The sequence below is a fragment of the Melanostigma gelatinosum genome (genome assembly GCF_949748355.1).
Source record: "Melanostigma gelatinosum genome assembly, chromosome: 14".
Lineage (NCBI taxonomy): Eukaryota > Metazoa > Chordata > Actinopteri > Perciformes > Zoarcidae > Melanostigma > Melanostigma gelatinosum.
Genome location: NC_136647.1, coordinates 16,089,922 through 16,108,255, shown reverse-complemented (window position 1 = coordinate 16,108,255; position 18,334 = coordinate 16,089,922). Strand labels below are relative to the sequence as shown.

At 42.6% G+C, this 18,334-nt stretch overlaps 2 protein-coding genes across 2 annotated transcripts; one reads left to right on the top strand and one right to left on the bottom strand.

Annotated features, from left to right (window-relative positions):
• Nucleotides 1-1,179: 1,179 nt before the first annotated feature.
• Nucleotides 1,180-12,796, bottom strand: LOC306787901 (vascular endothelial zinc finger 1-like; the record flags this gene model as incomplete). Its single annotated transcript, XM_079283211.1, has 5 exons — nucleotides 1,180-1,621; nucleotides 2,397-2,559; nucleotides 2,665-2,734; nucleotides 6,274-7,151; nucleotides 12,764-12,796. 5 exons carry the CDS (start codon nucleotides 12,794-12,796, stop codon nucleotides 1,308-1,310), a joined length of 1,458 nt encoding a protein of 485 aa, XP_079139337.1. The 3' UTR covers nucleotides 1,180-1,307.
• Nucleotides 12,797-15,796: 3,000 nt separating this feature from the next.
• On the top strand, nucleotides 15,797-16,915 carry LOC306788583 (gap junction delta-2 protein; the record flags this gene model as incomplete). Its single annotated transcript, XM_079284155.1, has 1 exon — nucleotides 15,797-16,915. One exon carries the CDS (start codon nucleotides 15,797-15,799, stop codon nucleotides 16,913-16,915), a length of 1,119 nt encoding a protein of 372 aa, XP_079140281.1.
• Nucleotides 16,916-18,334: the final 1,419 nt, after the last annotated feature.

Sequence of the window (18,334 nt, the reverse complement as noted above, 5' to 3'; positions counted from 1 at the left end):
CGTACCAAATTATGATCTGAAAAAAAGGGAGCTGGAATTAAGATACATGGTAGATGAACTTAAAAAGGAACCACGTTCATGTGTAATGGGGCTTTTATGTGTTTCCTGAGTGAAGGGTCCCTCGTATCATTGTGGGGCGTTCACAGATTCATGATTTAAAAAAAATAAAAATAAAACAGTGTACAGAAGAGTCAGACAAAAACGAATTAGTCACCATTGTGACGACAGCAACGGCCTGAAAAAGCTTCACTACAAGGCCAGGAAGTCCCATGTTCAGCCACTAGATAGCCCTCTAGGTACAGGCCGGCTAACCACCACACTTAAGACTCCAATTTTGATCTTTGATAATACTGCTGCTGCTCACCTGCGTGTGTGTGTGTGTGGAGGATATGCTTTCAGTGCAAGACTCGATCCATTCTGACTTCATGGAAAAATGAACACTACAAATAGGCAAACGAAAACAAAACCTCTGCGTTTCCAGACCGATAGAAAACAAAAGCACAAACGTGTCGCTATCAGAGAGGACAGCGTCGAGACATCCGCTTGAATGACAAAAGCTAAAAACAAATAGTTAAAAATGCCGACATGAAAATACATTACTATGTCAACTGTACAAGTTAGTCACTGTACCTCGAGAGCATACCTACTATCTGAGAAGAGAAAGAAAAGCTAGAGCACTGTGAAAAAATATTCTTCCACGCGAGTGGAAGCTGCCGTCCCTTTTTCTAGACTCATTTCCTATAACATTAAATAGTGATTAGCAGGCTATAATAAAAAACAAAACAAAAAAAATAACCGACATACAAAGTAACACCCAGAGGCTTTGGGAGAGAACTTGTAAAAACAGCAATTTATTGTTATTGCTTCAGTCCGTTCCTCGTCTCCCTTTTACAAAAAGCACAGGTGTGTTTTCCTACGGAGTCCCCGGGGGGGGAATCCTCTCCTCTGTCATCATACGAATCACAGTTTCATCACTCTATAAACTTGACTACACTAACGGCGGTCATCCTGATTTCACGATAAATCCTACTCGATTTCTACTCAAGTGTTCTGCCTCTCGCGTCGGTTGCTTTAACATTAGTTGGGACGCAGCTGTGACTTGGGGGGGGGGGGGGGGGGGGGGGGGCTCTACCGGCGGCGCAGCAGCTCATGTACGGTAGATGTTCACCTCGGGGGGTAAGTAAACATGGTGGTGGGGGGAGAGAGAAAGAGGCGGCTCTCAAGTCTCTCGTTTCACTTCATTTTCCCTTTCTTGCTGGCCAGTCCAACTCTCACCTCTTTTTCTTCTTTTCTGTTGTTTTCTTTCTTTACCAGGGTGGGGAAGAAGGCAAGACTTGGGACAGAAAAGGCATGCTGTCCATGGACCTCATGGCGATGTTGAGCGGGCCGGCCATGTTCATGGGCATGCTGGTCGTAATGGCGACCGGGTGGGCGATATTCATGGACCCCGTGGAGGGGATGTTGACGGAAGCGATGGTGACCGGGTGCTGGAGGCTGATGGGAGACGTGATGTTGACCGTGTTGGTGCCAATGTTCATTTGTGCGGAGATGGTGACGGGGTTGTTGGAGTGGCACCGGTGCATCGCCGAGGTGATGGGGGCAGAGATGGTCACAGGTGTAACTGAGGAGGAATTGCAGAAGCCGTTAGCCTCTGGGGGAAACACACACACACACACACACACACACACACACACACACACACACACACACACACACACACACACACACACACACACACACACACACACACACACACACACACACACACACACACACACACACACACACACACACACACACACACACACACACACACAGTAAAAAATAGCATAAGTGTTCTTTTTTTAGGTTGCATTACAGCAAAGAGACAGTTTTATTATTTGCCTTTAACCATTATACAAGTCATTTTATCTACATTAATGATGGTTATTTATCAAAAGCATTGTGTAAAATGTTAAGAGGCACCAGTGGTCAAGCCGACAATATAGTCATAATTTGGTAAAAAGAAGGTGCTTCTTTTTTTTCTATTTTCTTCTAATCGTGCAGCCCTTATTAATGTTAAGAGATAAAAGCCTCACTACTGCAATGCAACGGAGCCAAATAGGACTTTTAACAGTGGAAAAACATTATACACTGTAGTATAACCAGCAGGATTAGAGGAGGGTGATGGGTTTGAACATGTACGGCTCGACCACAGCAGTAATGAGACTCTCAAAAGCTACATGCCAAGTAAAGAGACTCAAAAATGAGGCAGAGATTCAAAATAAAATTCCACACTGCCAACATGTCGGCGCTGGACAAGGCTGTAGAGACTAAGGAGCACGAGACTTGAATGTTTATGACACAACTTATTCGTGAATCAGATATCTCTCTAACTGCTGTTAGCGAGGACGCACCTTTGTTGCAGGAGTTGAAGTTGGTCTGTCCGTGAGTCTTCAGGTGGCTGGTGATGTAGGCTGCGCTGAGCATCTTCCCACAGATGCTGCAGGTGACCTTGCCTTCATGCCTGATCATGTGAGAACGGAGTCGGTCTTTGGTGGCGAAAGCAGAGGTACAGGCCTGCAGGCACATAGCAGAAGAGAGGGGGGTGTCAAAGGTCAGCAGAGTACAGCAACAACACCATTAACGATCATCATCTCGTAGGAGGACAGAAAGGACTCTTACCGTTACTTGACACTTAAATGGTCTTTCTGAGGAATGCACATGCTTCACATGGCAGCTCAAGTGGTCTGGCCTGGATTGAATCAAAAACAAAACAAACACATTTAATGGTTGAAAGTGATTCAGCGAGCTCCGCGAGTTGGAGATGTTGTTTTGATTCCACACACTCTTTGAAGAACAGAATGTTTAGTTGATAATGTTTCCACTTCCAGAAAAATGTACCGCCAGAGAAGCAGATTCAGATTCTCGGATTATATCGATTCATGAGGAAATTTGAATGCAAGTAGTGATTTCCTTCAACTATTAACCCATAAACTACAGAGGATTTTATATATATATCTATATATATCTATATATATAGATATATATATATATATATGTGTGTATGTATGTATATATGTATGTAAATATGTATATATGTATGTGTATATGTATATATGTGTATATATATGTATATATAGAGATATATAGAGATATATAGATATATATATATATACATACAGAGAGCAACCCCAACTTGAAGACAATACTATGTTGTCTGCTACAGATGCCTCATTAGTGTGATAACAATGCTGTCCTTTCTAATTACACCAGAAGTCATTAGCAGTAGACCAGAGAAGTGACATATATATATATATATATATATACACACTGAGGTAATTTTTTTGTAACTTTGCATTTACTTTGCTTGTGATTTGACCGGAGATACAACGATATAAAGACTAAAGGTGTACATCGTTAACTGACTTGGAGCAGCACAAGTGAAATTCACAACTTCTCCATACATTGCGAGTGCAGAAGTGCGGAAGTTTAAGGATGCGCTCTGTTTGCTCTGGTAATGAGGGGATGGGCACAAAAAAAAGAAAAGAAAATCCCTAAAACTTCAGTCAACTGCATTTAATTCTCCATGATCAATCGTGCGTGAATCAGTTTGACCTAGTTTTAAAAAACCCACCACAGGTTGTAGATTTGCACATTTCCCACTTATTTCTGATTAAACTGACAGTATAGCATCAGACTACACATATTCTGTTCATTTACTCGCAGCCTTGATTTTAATTACACAAATATAAATGTAGTCCACAAAGTTAATTCAACTTCATCAATGCAATGGAGGGGTTGAATTATGCCTCAACAACCGAGGTGCTGAATGACCTTTTCGATTGTCACGGAATAAACAAATACACTAATCTCTTTTGCATATTACTTGCTTTTGCACTGAGCTTTGAATCAGGAAACCAGTTTGATAACTCTTAACACTTGTTTATTTCTTTCACAAATGTGTCATCAACATGTATTATGTAGCTTATACACATTAAAAATGACAAATGGATGAAACAAAACCCCGACAATCACCGGTGACGTTATCTTCCAACTGATGATATTCAATCAAATATATATACACTTTATGTTTAAATAAAATCCGGAATCCTAAAAAGTCTTTGTACAAATACTGATGTTGACCTGAGGGTTAAACATTCCGTGTCTCACAGCATCATTTAATGTCCACTGCATATCAGCAGTTGCTAGAAAACATCTCTATGCCTCTTGACCTTTACAGTGAATGCTCCTTGGCACCGGTCCTCCTCTGCCAGCTTGTTGGTTCTATTGAAGCTCGGAGCTGAATCATGCTAGAAGTGCCATAACGGAGTGAGTAAGGGCTCCAGCATTGGCAGCCCAAACCGGAAAGTTTCATGCTGCTGGATTCGTTTTTTTATTAAATACAAATGAGGAGTCAAGTGGAATCTCCTCAGTGGTGCTATGAACCGGAATCAGTTCTCTCTGATCCGCTGACGAGGAGAGCAGTCTCCAGACAGTGCGTGCCTGCATATCTGGCTGAGTGGCAGTGACTCAGTGCCCTGTTATTCAGTCCCCATTCTCACTTTCCAGTATGCTGATGAATCCCTAACCCCACGTCACCGTGTTGGAAGCATGCCTGAAGCTGCCCTGCACAGCGCGGTGCTTATGTTACAGCTTGGCTACGGTGCACCGCTGAATGTTTTTGTTGAACTTGTGTGGTGCGGTTAAAGCAAAGAACTCTTTCTGCTGTTGTACTCTCTGCTGTGTCACATATTGGCACGTTAAAAGACAGTAAAATGTAGTTTTTTTTGTGTGTATTTTGGCAACGAGAGACCTTTCCTAAACTACACATTTATTCCCTACACAGTGAATATGTGGACCTGGAGATTACCGCATAGTTCACTGAATTCCCAGGGGAAAGAGCGTCTGTGACATGCTGGCGGGAAGCGCAAAGTGACGCCTCCCCCCCTCCCCCCCTTGTAATCTACTACTGGTGCTCTCCCATGTGCGACTGTTTAAACATGTGGTTGAAATGGCGTTGGGGGGGTCAAGAAAAGTACAAATCCAAACCGCTTTGCACCATCATAATAATACGTCGAATAATCCAAACAGTCACGGGGTCGCTGCTCAGTGAGCTTTTGGAGAAGCAAAGGAAAAACAAAAAACAGAAACATGAAAACGCAACAAACGCTCATTTTTGGACTGACGAGTAAACGGTAAAACGGTGCGTTTGTTAAAAAATGTTGCGCATCGTGTTTTTTGTTGTTGTTTTTTTTTACTTCCGTGCAGACAAGCCAAGACTTTCCTCTTTGACCCCCGGTATGCAACCGATGCATACCGGGGGTCAAATGACTCTCCGTCTCCACTAACATCAGAATAAATTAGATGTCAGAGGCATACTTCCTGTTTACAAAAGCCTTCTGAATTTTGAAATGAAAGCGTATGAATAAACTGGCTGTGCAAACACGTCCTCACATACACATAGAGAGAGTTACGCGCCGACACTCACAGTCAGACACACTTTGCACTTCAGACACATCCCAAACAATCCGGTGGAGACCATCTCCTGTTACGTTAACGGGAGTCAGAGTCTCGAGAAGCGGGTTTGCTGAAATAGTTGGATAACTGCAGTGAATAAAAGTTAAAAATCACTTCAGTTTTGTCTACATTTGAAAATACCTAAAAGTCTAAGTATTTTCTTAGCTTTTCACCAACATATTAGTGGAAGTTTAAGACACTTCAAGGCCACTTGAAAAGCCTGTTCATGAACTGTGTCGTGTGGTTTAATGTTTTTACATTTTGCTTCTTCTAAGAGGGAACATAACAACTTATTCCACGACCCCAGGAGCTATATGAGGAATGTACAAAGACATTTGAAACGGGTAATGTTATCTCCCCATCAAATCTGTTGCCAGCACTGCACAGAGTTCGCCGGTCGGACTCCCGATGACAAGTCTGTGTGGCAGCATGAAGGAGTAATATGTTCACATTTGACATGAATTCATTTCACCCTTTTCACTGTTGAACTATCAGTACAACTGTTGAAGGTCTGTTTTTCAAAGGAATAGCTTTGGAGAGCTGTTGAATAACTAACGTGTGGAAAAATGCTTTTCTATCATTATTATAAAACATTTTAGTCTCATTATCATACCAGTGCTTGCTTGTCATTAGCATTGCCTCCAGAAATACTGCAAGGGCCATTGTTTCCATTTGAGAAACGCCACCTGAGTAACAGTCACAACAGGATAGGATGTCTGTTCAAAATGTTACCTTTTTTGAGTTAATCAAAAGGCCAAAGAATGTGGTCCTTACCTGGAAAAGCCTTTCCCACACACAGAGCATACATAGGGCTTGTGGACCCCCCCGTCGTGAGAGCGAACGTGGTAGGTCATCCGGTCCTTCCTTTTAAAGCGCTGCTGGCAGATGGGGCACTCGAAAGGCTTCTCGTCCGAATGGGACAGCTTGTGGCGGTTCAGGTGGTAGACGTCTCGGAAGGCCTTGCCGCACATCTCGCAACCGTGGTTTTTCTTGACGGGTTTGGCGGGCTTCTTCGGCACGGTCTGCTGCTGCTGCTGCTGTTGTTGTTGTTGTTGTTGTTGTTGCTGCTGCTGCTGCTGCTGCTGCTGGTGGTGCTGCTGCTGCTGCTGCTGTTGTTGCTGTTGCTGTTGTTGCTGTTGTTGCTGCTGGTGCTGCTGCACGTTGCCCATCGCGGCCGACGTCATGATGCTCACGCCCGAGGACACAGAGGTGGTCGCCGTGGAGAGGATGCCCGCCACCGTGGAGATGTAGGACGGGTGGCCGTTGTTCTCCCGCGACATGGTCGAGATCATGGGCACCATGGTCGGGGCCGTCTGGGCCATCTTCTTTGGCCGCGACACCATCTTGATGCCGGTGTGGCTGGACTCGTGGCGCCGCAGGTGGTAGCTGTCGCGGAAAGCCTTGTTGCAGTAGCCGCAGACGAACGGCGTCTTGCCTTTGTGCTCCTTCTTTATCACAGGCACGAGCGGCCGCCCGCCTCCTCCGCTGGCCACATTGTCTTTGAGGAGATCTGCGGCGCTGGTCGGGGGCTTGTGGTCTATGTGGATGGGCAAGATGGGCTTCTGGTCGATTTGTTCGGCTCCCGCATTAAGAAGTGGCAGCAGGTTGTTTTGGGCCATGTGGTGCTGGTGGTGGAGGGCTTCATTGGCCTGCTGATGAAACAAAGAAAAAAAACCACACACATACAGCGTTATTAATATTGGGGATTCAACACAGTTGGAACACCCCACTGCCTTTCCAAAAGGCTGCATAAGAATTCACATAACAAATAATAATAAGTGGAGGTTTGTAAGGAGTCAGCTTTGGCAACAAAAGGTTAGGAAGATGTTACAGAACACAAAATGAGCAGCAGGCCTGTCATTAAGGTTGATGCAGCATGCCACTGCTGCAAAATAATCCGAATATACTGGATGAAAAACGATCCCATCACGACGGCGCCGGGCATGTGACTGCTAAGCAAGCGTGCCAAATCAGAGGCAAAGCAGAGTCCAGTGCTCGGAAGAGCAGGCCATTAGCTTAGCTAAGGAGCTCGGTTAGAGGGCATGGTGAAGTAAAGGAGTGAAGTTCTCTCACACACACACACAGTGCTCTAACCAAGTTTAGAAGTTAGTCTAAATCTACATTTTGGGCCAGCACCGAGTTGCAAACACATAATCAACAAGAGGATATGTTAATGATAATCCATATTTCCTTGATGGTTCTTAATATTAAACCACAGCCAACGCTGTTGTTTTGGTAGACGGTCAAGACGACCGTGTCGCGAAACACCAGCAAGAGAGGGCATGGTGAAATGCTTGACCTTTCCCTTTGAGGTTCAATCATCCATCGCAGAAGGCCAGCCAAGAAGAAGAAGAAAAAAAAAAAAAAAGGAGTTGCAGCAGAGGCGGCAGGGGACAGAAAAGAGAAATGAACCGCACAGTGTCCTCCTTATGTCATCCAGCCCATTGTGAGAGACACAAATCTGAGCAGTGATGCCTCAGCAGGGGATCTTTGTATGCTCATCTTCATTGATTTAGCTCATCTATTCATGAGACGGGGTCATTGTTTCTCCACACACACACACACACTGCTCGGCTAAACTAGCCGTCATTCCCTCGTAACGCAATGGGATCTGGGAACTTGTGGAGAATGCCACTAAGCCCACCGATCCATTTGTCCGAGCACCTGCTCACGCTTGCCACCTTCCAGGATTAGTCATCATCATGCCAATGCAAACCCGTCCGCTGGCACACCAGGTGGGCCCTTAGGAGGAGGGGGGGGGGGGGGGGGGCTTTATGTTTGGGTGGGGTGGAGGGAGGGGGGGATACCAGCCAGGATCCCTCTTTGTGGAGCTTGTGAACGGCAGACACGGCCACTGCAGACAGCCCGCCTCTATACAGAGGTGCAGGGCCTGTAAGCTGCTGTGCCTTCATGCAGCTCTGACCATTTTGACACAAATGCGCTCTGACAACTGGGGCTGCTCCCTCATAAATAACATCAAAATGGAGGGAGTGCCCCGATGGCTCCACAGGCCACTGTAGACTTGAATTGAGCTCACGGTCTGAGTCAGATTACATCTTTCTCAGAGCTTTTGTGTCACACTCTACAGCTGCTTACCGAAATCCCTTTTTTTTAATGATGTTTTTTTTTTTACAAAACAAGCAAAAACTATAACTGATTAATAAAAAGTAAAAGGAATAAAGTGATCGCATATCGCAGGAAACATTTTTTTTGTCCTTTTTCTGGCACACATGTAGAGCCTTCTCTTCAAAGTTTGTTCTCGGATGTTCTTCACTTGTTTACCAATTTCTGAAATCTTTTGGCTGCTACCCAGACGGCAGAGTTGACACAAGTTCCTACAAAACCGTCACTTTTGTAACGTTTGTAATCCTTCTGGATTTCTTTTCATAGCCTGTAAAGCTACACAAATATTGCAGGGATTCATGGCCTCGCTTGCAAGAGGTATTCTCAGTTCTGCTGGGAGTTTTGATGAATCAACTCTTTCAGCTTTGACTGCATTATGCAGGAGGATGATAGAGGCCATTTCTATGCAACTCACCGTGTCAGCCTTCGATTAAAAAATACTTAAAATCAGTGATCCAAAACCAGGGTGCAAGTCTCTCTGATGTAGCTGATGTATGGCACAGAATAGAAGGATCACTTATCTTTTGGCATTTTGCTAGCGTGACCACCGCAGTTACAAGACGTAGTGTTGAGAACTTGGCTTGTAAGAGCACAGGTGTTTCTGCTAACTGATTAAAATCGGCTGCATTCCATTTAGCTGAGCTTGTTCGAAGGGCTCCGGTGTTGTTCTTGAGCCGTGACAAAATGTCTAAAAAAAGATCTATTGTTAAAAACATGTGTAGAACAAGGACGAGCAGTACAATATAAGAAACGAATTAAATATGTCCCACTTGCACTGTTAAGCCGCAATTTAACAAAGATTGCAGAGTCGTTTTTTATTCAGTCTACAAAAAAGCCTTTACTCTGGGACGAGGACTTAAAACTACGACTGACGAGGACTTAAAACTACGACTGATATAAACTGTGAATCAAAGTACGTCGGCCCATTACAACAAACAGCCCATTTGAAGTTGCACTGTTTCAAGCTAACAAGCTAATAAAAACCCACTGTACGCTACCTACTTAGCACCAAATGGCAAACAGAAAGTTAGCGGCTAGCACGCTAAAGACTCAGGGGTTAGTGGAGAACAAACGGGGCTAAAATATTGGACTACTGGCCATAGATATTAACGAATGATAAATGTTGCTTCATGTTGCCTGGATTTTTGAGAAGGCAATTGTTTGCTATCACGTTAGCCATTAGTGGTTACGTATCGGTCAGCTTGACTTGAATGTGTTTCTGCCCCAAATGGAAAAATGAGAAATGCAATTGCAACACTTTTCTGAATTCAAAATTGTCACTATGCTGAATTTAAATATCTAAAACACATACATATATACATACATACACGTTAGCTAGATGTTTACTGTATTAAGAAACTGATCTACACCAACAAAATGGCTCCCAACTGCAAGGTGCATCGCCACAGCTATTTTTAAACTATGTTTACATGTTTTGCAGTGTGCTGTAAGGGGAATATTATTAGTTTAAGATGAGCCAATCATGTCACATTTTCAGTATAATGTGTCGCACCTGTTGAATGCAATTTTCTTTTAGACATTTGGGAAGTTGTCGGGCGGAATGAATGGATGCGAGGCACTTTCTTATAAATGTTTCTTTGTGTTATTATAATAGTTTATACAGTGCTTTTGTTCTTCATGCTGAATTTTCAAGACATTGCACTGCGCATTAATCAAAAACAGGAGGCGAGGCAGCTGTACCGATAGTATTATTCAAGCTCATTTACACAACAATGTGGATCATTTAAAACGCCCGACAAAGTATACAAACAGGAAGATGCTCATCATCAACTTTTAATTTTAAACTTTTTAATAAAATGCTTTCCCATAAACAGTAACATAGTAGAGTACTTTAAAACTACAAATAATGCAACACCTGTGACGGTAGTTAAATGGAAAATCGACCTCTTTACGTTGATAACTTCACGCATATTTACATGAGATTTATAGAGCAACAGTGTGCGGGACATAATACATGCAGGGCTTCTGGCGGGACGCCAGACACTACACAACAAGCCACACCATCCATCTGCCCTTTTCAATCGGGAAGAAAATGTAAGTAAGTGATCAGTCTCTGACAGCGGAGCAATACCGTACTACTCTTAAAGAAGTGACGTATCCCACAGGCTGTGATACGAAATCTTAACTTAATTACAAATATGATAAAAGCAGTCCACGGTGCATACTCTAACTTTGCCTGAATTCAGCCTGAGGCTTTAAGATAACACTTGTTGACACTTGTTAAGTTAACTTTGTATTGTGTAGAAGTCCTCTGACATATTGACGATACGACGTTCACTTGTACCAACTCCAGCTTCTCCTGTGGCTTAGCCTAATGACGGCACACATGAACCCTTCCAAGTTCCTGGACATTTATCTTTGCCTCCTATCCGCCATATTGCATGAGTGCTGCCTCTTAGCACCAGTGTGTTAGCACACATTTGTAATAACAGATTATGAACTAATCAGATGGCGAGCGATACAAAGTAAACGCGTTTCTCACAAAATACCAAATTAACATCGGCAAGAGCCTCAAACATGAAAACACTACCAACAAAAACTAAGTATCCATACTTGACCCCCCTCATATTATCCATACTCATGTGAAGCTGCAGTAGAAATATACATTTTGCAGGCAGCAAATCTACCCTGAACATTTCATTTTCGGATGTAGATTTGTGTTCGTGTTCTATTTAATAAAAACAGTTCAAAGTATTTTGGCGAATGATGCTGAACTGCTGTAAAGCTCATCGAGTAGGCTCTTCGCATTAGGAGTTTGTCACACCCACTAAAAAACACAAAAGGGCATAACTTAATGGTCAACACACCCAAAAAAAAACCCCCTCTTAAGACTTGGAAGCACACGAGATGGAAGAACGGTGATGTACAATATAGTTTCATGCAATTAATTAATTAACAAACGGACAAAATGACAGCTTTGAATAATCAAAATCAGATGCGCGGCAAAACATCATGGTTTGAAATACGACGTTATAACGTCTCCATACAACTCCGGGTCCTACGCCCCCCCCAAGACCTCACTGGGCTTAATTGTCGTGGGCTGTGTAACGGCATGGGAATACAACCTTTCATTCATTTTATTGAACAATAGCCTCACATCTTAGGACGCATTGAAAAGCACTAAACCGTGGCAGACATCAGTCTCAGCAGCAGCGTTCACTTTCTGGCTGCAAAGGGGTTTTACACATTGCGTAATGTCGTTGCTAATTTCAAACGTGCTTCTTCTTCTTCTTGTTTTTTGCTTGTGTTAGCTGATGTTGTGAGCATAGTTTGAATGCCTTACCACCGCGGTATCGCAGAATAAATAGCTGGTAAATAAAAGAGAGAGCCCGGTACAAACGCCGCGTATCGAGTCGGGGTAACATTAGTTTTGTAATCTCATTGCGTCAGCCTCGCCCAAATTAAGCTAACGTTTAAATTAGCCAGCGACTTTGATGTGTGCAGCCGAAACACCGTAAGCTAACTTGGCTAGTTACTGTGGAACCGGCTGAGGCGAGCGGAAAGTTCACCGCGGGATTGCGAATCGTCGTTTGGTAAAATCTCAGCGATTGATAACCCAACAACTTGCACTTCTTCAACGTTTTACAAACGTGCACCCCCTTAAGTTATCTGCGGTATTATCTGCGTTAAAAGCGAAAATCTTCGCCGGCATTAAATCTCATTATCCGACCTACGGCGTCCGATCAAAGCCCCTCTCAGTCACAGGGAGAAAAAAACAGGTCTGTCTCGATTGTAACGGTGCAGTGGCGTCTCTCTCCAGCCTCACTTCAAATTATCCCGCATGTTTTTGCTAGCTTCGACTTAGCAAACAAACTTGAAAAACCTCAAACGCTGTCGAGTTATTAAACATCAACGAGCTAAGTGTTCGTACAATAGAAAAAAACAAGCCACATTTTTCAAATGCACGTTGAGGAGAATTGATTTTTTGTTCTAGCGTCATTCCCGAGCCTCACAGCTGGACGCCTGGATTCATATACCATTGTTTTGCTTGGTTACTTGATCTTGGCATTAACGTTACGCGTTTACAAAACTGTTTTTACCGGTAAGAAACCCGGTGCTTGCGTTTTCTCAAGGTTGTTTTACGAGCTATCCCAGTCCCCCTCCTAAAGAGTCAACTTACTTGAAAAAGAAACGTACTCCAGCTCGGCTCCATTTCCACACTTACTAATTCTGTAGGAAGCCTACAACAAAGCAACCAAACATGGCAGCTGAAACAACTTCCGGTAACCTCGAGGGCTGAACCATTTTACATACTATTTAGGGGGGGGGGTGTTAAATTTAGTGCGTTAAAATTCTTAGTGTAAGCGTGTATGCTGCTCATAATACATATATAAATATTTAAAGACTATTAATTGAAAAATGTTTCAGAAATGTATCTGCGAGACATTATCTGAGTCGTCCCTCTTCTATCACAGAACTAACTTGACGTAGCTGGATTTCTGAACACCCCTCTGGGTGAGTTTTCGGTGATTCCGCGAGGGGCATTTTTTTTACCATGATTTGTCGACCACTGTCGCATGTGGTTTGGATAAGAATGTGTTTCGGTAACACCACAGTCGTTTTTACAAGAAAATAATTTGTGAAGCGATTCGTTCTGCATTACAAGCATTTGGTCTTACTTCTTCGCCGTTATGAGAGGCTTTCCAGTTTAAACGGAGCAAGAAATAATCCTCGTGCGCAGCAGTTATTTTCATTCATGGGATGGGGTGAATGAACACGACAGTGCCAATATATTGGTTGAATTGCCTCCCAGTGGACCAACATAAAACATTCTGGTCACTCATTGACTGCAAATACGCCACCTATATTGAACAAACTACTTTTATTTCTAAAATATTTGCCATGTTTATAAGAGTATTTTAATTTGTGTGATGGATGAGTCGTTTCTGATGTTTTTATGCTATTTTTATGAATGTTATTGCCACACAATATCTTTGGCTTTTATGCTAAGGCTGCTGATTTGTTAAAAATGAAAGTTGAGTGTGTAGAAAAAGGGAATTGACACTTTCTGTGTGTCTCAAACCATATCAGCGTTCATTCTACACATGGAGTAGACGTGTGCATTTATTTGTCAGTCTTTCAACCAAATGCAAATTTGTCCTTCACTTTTCTTGTATAATGCATCATCAAACTGTATAACCAATGATTACTCAACCCTCGGAACTGTTGCGACCACACTGGAGATGATTCATAGCTGCATTGTACCATCCTGATGTTTTTGCACCCATCTCAAAGATGCTTCACACATTGGACTTGAATTTAGTCATTTGATAGAAGGGAACATGTGATAGATTACTGTTATATAACAATAAATAACTCGCTGTTGGAGTTACTCGATACACGTACAATATGAGGAATACATGACATCTGTCTGTTTGTGCTGAAATGACACCTTCAACCTTGTAGACAGCCAAGAGAAAAGTACAGAGCCTCTGAGGTTATAAGAAAAGTACGCAAAGACTTTCATATATACGGGTTTAGCTCGGATAAATAAGACACATACGATTGTATGTCCGGCTAACCTGTAGGCCCACGTAAGATACAACTCCCCTTGTCATTTTCTTATTCCATATTTGCTGTAAAATATCTCAATGAACAAAAAGAATAACCCTAAACTCCTGAAATAACTCCTAAAAATAAAACCCCATGTGGATACAATAAGTATAGGTTCAACACAGTAAAGTGTGCTGCTTAAAACTAAGTACCTGGGTGTCTCCGAAGCAACAGGGCTCAGATTGCTTGGCAGCGCCAGACAATGTACACAATACTTGGGCAAGAATGCCAAACAAAGTTAAATTTCCATTGTCACCAAGAATGAAGGACCAGTGTTCATAGGTTAAACATGTTAAAACTATAGGCCCATATTAAACTCAGTAAGGCACACCTCAATAGGAGTTGAATTATTATCCAAATTTAAATGCTGCCAAAGAAAAAAACAAACTGCAAACTATGAATGAAAATAAAATCTGAGAATTACAAAAAAATGGTTGAATTTACCCTTGTGCTTCTATTTATGAGTACGATTTGAGGTATATTCTTTGCTTCACCACAACCAAAAGTTGGTACAAATTAAAAAGTTCCTGACATTTCATAAAACTTGTGTCATAAGTGAGGTGAGAATTGTTACAAAGCGATTCTCGACCCTTCCACTAAGAAACGAGACTTGTATTTCAGCCCTAAAATGAAAGTGGTCACAGGTCCGTGCTTGAAACGGTATTGTGCGCACTCTTTCCAGTAGGTTCTTTGAACTCTCTGCTCGTCTGTGAATGGCTGTTCAGTAAAGGTGCCCCCATTGTACATTTCAATCTTTGTCCCACTGTACATTGAAAGCCTCTTTATACAGTGCAACGAATGTTTCAGTTAGAGTTAGGGAATATGTGTGGTCAGCCCATTCTCCCCTCATCCAGCTCAAAAGACACGTTAACGTCCAGCAACGAGCTCCACTTGAAAATACAGTTATGCAGATTGCTTCCTCTGATATTTTACCAGCTTTGGACAAGGAAAAGGCAGATTCTCCAAAGGTAAGCTCCTCAAACACCGGATAACAAAAGGAATGCTCTGGAAGTTTATTATTTTTGAACTTGTTTTTTTTCTTTTTAGGAGCAGATTATATATTGTTTTGATAATTCATTTGTAAAAACACAAACTTCTCATCCAGGAAACTGTGTCTCATTGAATGTAACTAAGCTGATGGTAATTTAGAGCTGAATGCAACATCTGCTCTGATTTAAAGTCATATAAAATGCATGTGATTTGATGTGATGTGAAAGAATTCTTTATTACAACAATTTATCCTTTTGAAGAAATTCATAGTGGAAAAATGACACTGAAGGTTAAGCAACATGCCAGATTGTAACACTTGGGTACCAACATGAAGCGATGACACACTAAGAAAACTATTTCATGATATTTACTGCATATTTATAGAGGAATTTTAGGTGAATATTTAGATAATATTTGAAAGTCACACGTGCAAATACGTCAGGTTTCAAGCATCTGCTTCCTTGGTAAGATTGAGTCACACTGTATTTAAGGCATTTTTTGTCTCCTTAGGAGTGCAGATCAACAACTTCAGATTCATTGCGCTTCTGTTATTTGTTCATTCTGCTTGACTGCTGTAAATTGCATTTGAACGACTGTGTTCTCCACAGAAATGGGAGACTGGTCCATTCTTGGCCGCTTCCTAACGGAAGTCCAGAACCATTCCACAGTCATCGGCAAGATATGGCTGACAATGCTGCTCATCTTCCGCATCTTGCTCGTGGCCCTGGTGGGGGACGCCGTCTACAGCGACGAGCAGTCCAAGTTCACCTGCAACACCCTGCAGCCCGGATGCAACAACGTCTGCTACGACACCTTTGCCCCCGTCTCACACTTGCGCTTCTGGGTCTTTCAGATTGTTCTAGTCTCCACACCCTCCATCTTCTACATTGTCTACGTCTTGCAAAAAATCACCAATAATGAAAAGCTCGAGGATAGGGAGGCTGAAGTGGTGGCCAGGTCCTCACCTTCACTTGAAGGGGACAAACACGTGGGAGGAGATCAAGAGACCACACTGGAGGCCGGGAGTCCTTACAACACGAGCTACAACAACGAGGACTGGAGCTCACGGGAAGGTGAGTGTGAGGAGAAGAGCCAGCTGGAGGAGGATGCCAGAGAGGTAGGAAAGGACCCAACCCAGCTCTCCAGCCAAGTGCTACTTATCTACATCATACATGTTTTGCTGCGCTCCATCATGGAGATAATCTTCCTCATTGGACAGTACTACCTTTTTGGATTTGAAGTCCCACACCTTTTCCGCTGTGAGACCTACCCCTGTCCAAACAGGACCGACTGCTTCGTGTCTCGAGCAACAGAGAAGACCATCTTTCTCAACTTCATGTTCAGCGTCAGTCTCAGCTGCTTCATCTTGAACATTGTGGAGCTGCATTATCTAGGCTGGATTTATATTTTCAGGGTATTGGTCTCTGCATGCTGTATGTGCTGTGATTCAGGGAGAACCCCTGGGCAGCAGTTGGACTTGTACCCCGACAACAACCCACTGTTGCTTGAGCTCAAACACTCGCTTCGTGGCTTCGTCGTCCTGCAGACCACCTCTTCCGTGTCACGGGACAAGAGCAGCGGCGTCCCAAACCAAGGCCCGGCCATCTCCTTTGAGACGGACTCCAGACTTGAGTGCACCTCGAAGAGAAATCCGGATGAAAAAGAACGCAGCAAGACTAGACAGCACAATGTGGCCAAAACAGGAAGAGGGAAAAAGTCATGGCTGTAAATGATTTCAAACCATATTTTTTCTTTTTGTGTTTGTGTGATTGAAATCTCTTCAGGATGGATCAGTTTAAGTCATTTATGAAGTTAGTGATTATCCAAAGGATTCAGACAATTTCAGGGAGAAACTGTGACAGAGTCAGTTTGTTTGTTTTCTTTCTAGCCACAGAAAATCTCCCCAGAGCAAGATAATTTAACATGAATAATCTGGAATTTTGGAATGATTTGGAGATGTTGCAATGTGATTTAATATTCTGGGTTTAGGGGCACTGTAGAGGGACGCACTGATATGAATATAGTGCAGATTTTTATGAAAACGTTTCTTTAAATACAGTCAAATCAAGGTATTTGCTGTGATTTATTCATACCTCCACCTTCTCCCACACGTACACCACCCTTGTTGAAGAAACAAGGGTCCACAAACGATCCTTTATAGACAGATGACCAGTTTAAACATCAGAAACTACATACTGTTAAGCAGCAATTCACAAGGGCTCTGAACCGCTTTAGAAGTCTATATTCATCGAAAATGGCAAAGTCAGCAAAGTTACTGGACTGTAACCTGTAGAGTAGGTTACCTGTGCCATAGAGTGTGACAAAATGCTTGATTTTCCTTGACTCAATATAATATAATATAATATGTATTTATTTACCTGTGCCTTTATGATATACCTGCACATTCACTGTTCCAGTGAGTAAAACGACCAGGAGGGGTCACTGCTGTCTGGTTTACACTGGTGCTGCCTTTACGTGCTGTTGGAATTACTACATTTTTAGAGCAGTTGAAATATTGACGACCCAAACAAGATTATAGAAGTCTACATTCGACCATTATTTGGCACAATTATTCCCCGTGTAACACATAGAAATGGACTGCATGAAAGCAGAATAAAACGTGATGAAAGTATGCGTTGGATAATACTTTACGTTGCGTTGTGGTGTTCTATGCACACAATTTAAGTTCCATACAGTTTTTACATTTACATATTCAGACTATTCTATACATGAATACTAACTGCGTGATTTTTGTCTAAATTAAAAACACAAACATGAGAGTAGGTATATCTACAGTCGAGGGTCGTTAAAAACCTACTGTAACAATGTTAAACAGGAGTTTACGGTAAGCATCTGAACGCATCACAAGCTACATTTCTCGCACCAAAGAGGAACATGCGGAAAACTTCAAGCAAGACAACAACGCGGGCAATTTCAGGTAGGTCAGTGTCACATGTGCTAATAGCGTTTACTCAAAAAAACGTGTTGTTTTGTACAAATGACATTGTTACACTCTCTACTGAAAGTGTTCCCCAAGGCCACCGGTGCTAGGGAATGAGGGCAAAGCTGCTTAAAGGGAGAGCATTACGCTTTACGGTCGAGCTGGACCAGCCGCAGCGACAGCGTGTGTGTACAGTAAGTTCAGTGA